The following is a 6758-nucleotide window of genomic DNA, read 5'->3' on the forward strand; positions in this document are numbered from 1 at the left end:
AGGGGTTATAGAATTTTGGATGGACCTAGAATTCTCGTGTTATTTATTTAAATAACACGTTTGTTCCGCAAAACTGGTCCGAACCAGGTTTCTGATCAATCTCTCTAGCAATCCCTCCAAGTGAAGAACCTCACAAAGTCATCATGTGACGTTCCCCACTTAGGTCCATTAGTATCCAAAGTCTTTTGTTTTGGGCATCATTCACTAGACTGGCACTCTTTTTATTAACTATGTGTCGCTATACATTACTGCCCAGACATCATTCTCTTGCTTCCTTCATGTCCATGCAAATTTTTATGCAAGCTCTCGTGTTTCTGTGGCTTCTTATGTCTCTTCTAACTAGGGTCACATTCACACATTCCAACCATTCTTTTCGCGCTCTGCCTCTGGGAGCACTGCCATTTACTTTACCCTGATACACTCGATTTTCAAAAACTTCAAGTTTTAGGAATATTTATTTAGACATCGTTAAAATTAACTAAGCCTCACGTCGTCCAGAAATTCGGGATTGCTAGCCCCATATTTTTCATTAGCTTGACTAGTCTTTCCAAATTATCGGGAAGGTTAGTTAGTCCATACCCTTTTCAAACTCTCCCCATTGTTTGGGGCAAATAGATGCGGCTGAAAATTAAAGAGTTTAAAATTGTGAATCATCAAAATAAAATTATTGCAAAACAAAAATCTTTAAAATTAAAACATTTCAAATTATACAATTCAAAATAGAGAAATTTCAATCAAAAATCTCCACAATTCAAGAATTTTCCATTCAGAATTTTAAATTGTGAAAATTTACAAATAAAGATTATGTAAGTTTTATGTTTAAAATTTTTAATGTTAAAATTTTGATGATTTGTATTAAAAAATTTTCAATTGGGAAGATTTATATTTGAAAACTTCTACCTTTTGATTATCAAAATCATTAAAATTTAAGAATTATTATTTGTACATGTTTAAAATTGAAGTGCTTACAATTATAAATCTTCAAAATTTTAATGTTCGATCAAATTTGTCAAAATTACAAAATTTTAAATTATGCACATAAAAATTGAAGAATCTTTCATTGAAAATCTTCATAATTGAAGAATCTTAAATCGCGAATTGTCAAAATGAAACAATTTTCCCTTGCAAATTTACCAAATGAACTATTTTAAAAACACACACACACACATTTCAAATTACATTATTTTAAATTATACAGATAAAAATGGAAAAATCTTTAACTAAAAATTTTCAAGGTGGACCTATTTAAAAAATATGTACAAAATGTACTGATTTTAAACTAAAAACTTTCAAAATTAAACAAGTTGGTGAATTTTCAATTATTACATGTCTTCGAAATGGAGCAGTGTTGAAAATGGAAAACATTAGAAAGACGCAGAATTCCACAATATTTGTTAAGAATATTTTATCACGATATAACATCCCAAATTAAATAATTTATTTACTTCATATCTTCTAGTTCCTGGTGACATAAAATCTTATGTTCAAATAAAAGTTACAAATTACTGAAAGCTGATGAAAATTAAAATAAAATTAAAATTGCATAAAAGCCGAAGTACCTATTTTAATATTTATTTCAATTTATGATTATGAATTACATCTTCTAGCACATTAAATTTAAGTATCTATTTTAATTTAATAATTAGGCCATCAAAATATGAAACATGTTATTAAAGCACTTAGCGCGCTATTCAGGCTAGTTTTTAAATGATCTCTTTACATATCGATATCATAATCAAAGAAAACTAAATGCAATTGATCAGTGAATGAGATTGATTAGAAAGTTCTTTGGCACATTCATCGAAATGACCACCTTGTGTCTATCCTGAATGAAAGACGAACTGTCTGGTTCTGATCACTTGCTCACTGACCCTGTCTGACAAGTGTCTGCAGGTCACGCGTCGACTTTTCATTTGCTATGTGATCGACAGATGACGTCATGATTTTATCTTGATCGAGTGAATCAGAGAATATTTGAGTATTAACACCAGTAATCGGCGAACCTGTACGTTATTTTCAGAAACGCGAATCACCGCGAGATAGAAATAAACCCCTGCAAGCTAAGACCGCCCGTTGCGCAAAACAGCCGCAAGTCGCCGTACTTGACTTAGTTTCGCGTTTGATGGCCTCAGGTACTCACTTCGCCTATCGGGTTCGCTCTTAAGGATTCGCCTTTTGACTGATAAAAGTTATTGCCACACTAGCACCATGATCGAGCAAAGAAGGTGATGATCGCCTTACCAAGGCTCAATCAATTTATGCCCAGAAAAATTTACTTCATTTTGATTTTTTTAAATACTTTATCTAGTCAAATTGTGCTTTCTAGAAGGATTTATAAGATTTAGAATGTGTGTGGATGTGCGACAGTGTTATTTTTATTAGTAAAAAATAATTTTCTTGATAAAGCAGTTTATAATAAATGACCTTTCAATAAGAGGTATATTATTTTTTCAAACATTGCATTGTTTTTCATTTTTTCAATAATTTAAAAAAGAACTCAATTAATATATTATGTATTAAAAATTAATTTCATTTAAAGCATTATTAGTTACTTTCTGGTTGATTCAGAACGCGATAAATTATAAGTAATTTGTATCTTGTAAATAGTTGATAGTGGGAGACTAAACAATGTAGGTAGACGTAAATAAAATTTTAATGTTTGTATGACATTTTTTATTCATGTTAATTATTATGACATATGATTTATTGCGAAAAAGAAGTTCGAAATGACTGAAATTATTTTCTAAAATACAATTTTTTATGGAATTAGTAAATTTACTAATATGAAAATGAAATGTTAAATATTTGAAAAAGAGATTAATTAAATTATGTAAATTCTGTGAGATAGAAAATCTAAAAAGAATTATATAATATAAAATAACACATGAGCAAATGGACTTTTTTTATTAATGCAGACCTTATATTTTATTTGTGTTTTCAAAGACTTTTAACTTTTGTTATAAAATACCTATTAGAAAATTACTATGAAAATAACATTTTTTGTATAATTTTTCTTATCAAGTCAAATTAATAATGAAAATTCTTGAGATTAACAATTGCAATTTAAAGAATTTAATTTTATGTTGCAGAATCGATTTCAACCAGTTAGCCAAACCGGCGAATCTTCAAAACAGCGCAGTGCTTCGCATGCTCGAAGAAGAAGAAACAAGAAAGCGCAGTGGACAACCTAGTGAGTAATTAAAACTTTATATCTCAAAAGTAGTCAGTGGCTGGAAGTAGATAAAGACGACTCCGGTCAGACCAAGCGGGTCTCTGATTTTAAAGACATTTTTCATTCTAGATAAAAGTTTTTTATTGTTGCTATCTGTTGCTATGTGATTATTATACAACGTCCTAAAGTAGTATAATTAATGTGCAAATATTAATAATCGGCTAAAATATTTTAAGTAGTAAAAGTAGTGTAGAATTGCGAAGTAGATAAAGACCACTGCAGTCAGACAAACCAGGTGACTGATTTTTAAGGAATTTCTTTTTTTGGATGACAGTTTATTATTGTTCCAATCTTTTAATGCATGAGTATTATTTTTTAATTTTTTTATATAGTTTAATTATAAGTCCAATATAAATAATAGTCTTAGATTTTTTAAGCAGTAAGAATAGACTGTTGTTGAGAAGTGGATAAAAACGACTACAGTCAGACACATTGCGTGACTGATTTTTGCGAAATTTCTCTTTCTGAATTAAACTTTATTATTTTTATTAGCTTCTAATAATTAACTGAAGAAACTCAATGCTATATTTTGCAATAATAATTATTGATAAATTGTTACAGATTTAAAAAATACATGTATTTTGAGTCTTTGAAAACTTTAAACACAAAATACCCTATCAGCTGAAATTACCTACACGGTTGTTTTTCGAACTGTTACTAACGTTCCATAACTTTTACAATATTTTCATTAAATTTCTTTCCTTTTAATCCCGCTAGAGGTAATAAAATTCATCGTCTAATTATCCCAATTTGAAGGCAAAATGTATATATTATAAAATGATATTCCAAAAACACGGCAAATTTGGATGTTTTCGAAAAATTGGAATAATTCCGGAAATAATTAATACTTGTTAAAGTTCTTACACCCATTTTTATCGTAACTCTCCGTACAATTTTTTAAGATATTTTTAGAGCTTTTTTCCTACATTCTGCCTAGGAGTAACAAAATTGGTGCAAAAAAGTCGCTAAATTTCAAAAATGTTTAAATACTTACTTAATTGTTCAAAAATTATTTATTATATTTTAAGAAATTTTAGAACATTTATTAATATATTATTGTTTTGAATTTATTAAAATCATGATGAGTACAATCATTATTCGAAATTAAGCGACTTCTTTTGGTACCAAGTTTGATCCTAGGATAGAATGCAGGGACAAAATTCTAAAAATACGCTTATAATTTAGCAAAACCCTATGGAGACTTACCTTTGAAGTGAGCTCAAGGACTGTGAAAAATTTTAATTACCTCAAGAGTTAGTTCAAGTTTCAAAAACATCAAAATTTGACGTTTTTATCAATATATTTTTATTAAATTTGACATTTTCCCTTCAACTGGGACTTTTTACATACAGAAGAGTATTTATTTCCTTTTCTGCTTTAATAATAGAAAAAAACTATGTTAATATTATGAAAATTAGGGTAACTTAGCAACAGCACAAAAATAAGCATGTAGATAATTTCCGTTAGTAGTGAATTTATTTTTTTTTTAAATAAAATTTGTAATTAAAACTTCAAAATTATTTAAAGTTAATATAAAAAATGTATTTACTTCTATTATATATATTTTTTTAATCTAGGGTCTTTTATAAGAGAAAAATGCGCAAATAATTTCAGAGGTAGCTCGTATCATTATTTAGGGTAGTCAATTAGATTTCTGTATGAAAATTTATTTTTAGTTTAATTGGAGGTAAATGCAAAGTGACCTTCTTAAAACAAGCTTTCCAGAAACACGTGAGACCTCCCCTACCCTGAATTTTTGATCCCCACCCCTCTCTTGACGGTCAAGGGATGTCTAAAATCAGTCTCAAGATAGTTTCCACAATAATCTAGTTGTACATCGAATAGCTTTAGTAGTTGGCCAGTGTTCGTTTTGGCAAAGTCGTGAAATCCAACTTCTTGCCTCAGTCTATAATTTGATTCTAAAAGGTACATAAAAAAATATTCATTTATAAATCAGTGTCATGTACACTCACCGCTAATATATTCCTAACCCCCACAAAATTAATTACAATTGCAAAATCGCGATTCTTCTTCGTTTAATTGGTATCCTAATCCGCATTTAAATTAAAGAATAATTAAATTCCATTCGTGTTACAATATAAAAAGTAAACTAAATAGAAAATCAATAGAGTGCATTCTTAAATAGTAAAACTGTGGTGTTGTGCTAAGAAGTGGATACAGGCGGTCATAGTCAGACAAATTGTGTTGATGTGATTTGTTAGGTCTCTTTCTGAATTAGTACACATATACCAAATAATTTATAAATAAAATTAATTTTATGAAAAAGATATACTTTTGAATGAATCATTTAGAAGTTTATAAAGTTTATAAAAAAAGTTTATAAAAAAAGTTTATAAAAACCTTTTTATACCTATGATGATCTGGTACATTTTACTTTGTCTGGATTTATTATTTATATTTACATTGTTCTTAAGCGAAATCATATTATTTCATTTTTATATTACTTTCTCAATTTGTCAGTCTCCATTTTTAATATCGCTTTTCCCTGACTTATTAGTCCTCATCCTTTTTCAGCTCATTTTGAGTCAGATTTTATTGCGAAATTACTTGAATGTATTCAAGTCAACTTTTGCCAATAAAATTTCCGCATTTAAAAGCTTCTAACTTCGCTTTTGCAATTTAAATTCATATTCATAATTTTGCTTCTTATATCTTGAGTTCTCAACTATTGAGGAATATATAATTTTTCCTTTTTTTCAATTATTTAAAAAATCCATTTGAAAATATCCTTACTGATAACTGTAAGCTATTTTCTGTCTGTTCAAAATATTTGATTGAGATAATTTAGGCGACAGATTCTATAACCGCCTATATATTTTTCTCGCTGAACAGAGATATTGCAAGAATCATGCATTAATTTCTTTAGGCTCATGGAGAGTCCTGGGAATTTTGAGAACAAAAAAATTCTCTGCTTTAAAATTGTTCAGAAAGGTATAAACCTGTCTTCTATGGAGATAATTATTTAAAATAAATCATCATTAAGAATTTAGGAAGTTTTCATTTCGGCCATTTTCGACAAAAATCGCTTGGCAGTTAAATTTTCATCGAATTTGGATTTTTTTACTTACTTCAAGGCTTTCACGTATAACGAGCAACTACTAACAACTGATTCCAGCCAAAGAAACATTTTTTTTCAAAAACAAACAAATTTTTTTGTTTAATTTAATATTTAAGTGTGCTACTGTTTGAAAGAATTTAAAATTTATATAGGTCTTAAATTATTATAACAACTATACAGAAAAAATCTATGATGTGTTTGAGTTAAAAGAAATATGAAAGAAATAAATGTTTGATTACGATTAATATAAAAGTAGCTACTCTTTTTCACTCATTAAAACAATTTTTTTAAACTAAATATCTGAATGAATTGGCTATAATTTTTTCGCAGAATGAACTAAAAATGTCTTAGAGTGGGACGATGGTCGTGGGGGCTAAAGCGTAGGCTTTGGACCCACTCCTTCGGCTTGCGGGTTCGATTCCCGCCTCGCACTCTGGAAGAGTCTCG

The 6758-nt window shown here is 28.8% G+C and overlaps 1 protein-coding gene across 5 annotated transcripts in view; it reads left to right on the forward strand.

The window, feature by feature from the left end:
* LOC117168809 (KICSTOR complex protein kaptin-like) overlaps nucleotides 1-6758 on the forward strand; it is a 38704-nt gene that overhangs the window by 10769 nt on the left and 21177 nt on the right. For 4 of the 5 annotated variants that reach the window (XM_033354642.1, XM_033354646.1, XM_033354645.1 and 1 more), the window contains one exon: nucleotides 3090-3190. In XM_033354642.1, coding sequence (XP_033210533.1) covers nucleotides 3090-3190 — 101 coding nt within the window. Of the gene's footprint in view, nucleotides 1-2089; nucleotides 2226-3089; nucleotides 3191-6758 lie in introns of those variants that run through there. The other variant, XM_033354644.1, reaches the window with a different exon arrangement.

This window comes from Belonocnema kinseyi, chromosome 3 (assembly GCF_010883055.1).
Source record: "Belonocnema kinseyi isolate 2016_QV_RU_SX_M_011 chromosome 3, B_treatae_v1, whole genome shotgun sequence".
NCBI lineage: Eukaryota > Metazoa > Arthropoda > Insecta > Hymenoptera > Cynipidae > Belonocnema > Belonocnema kinseyi.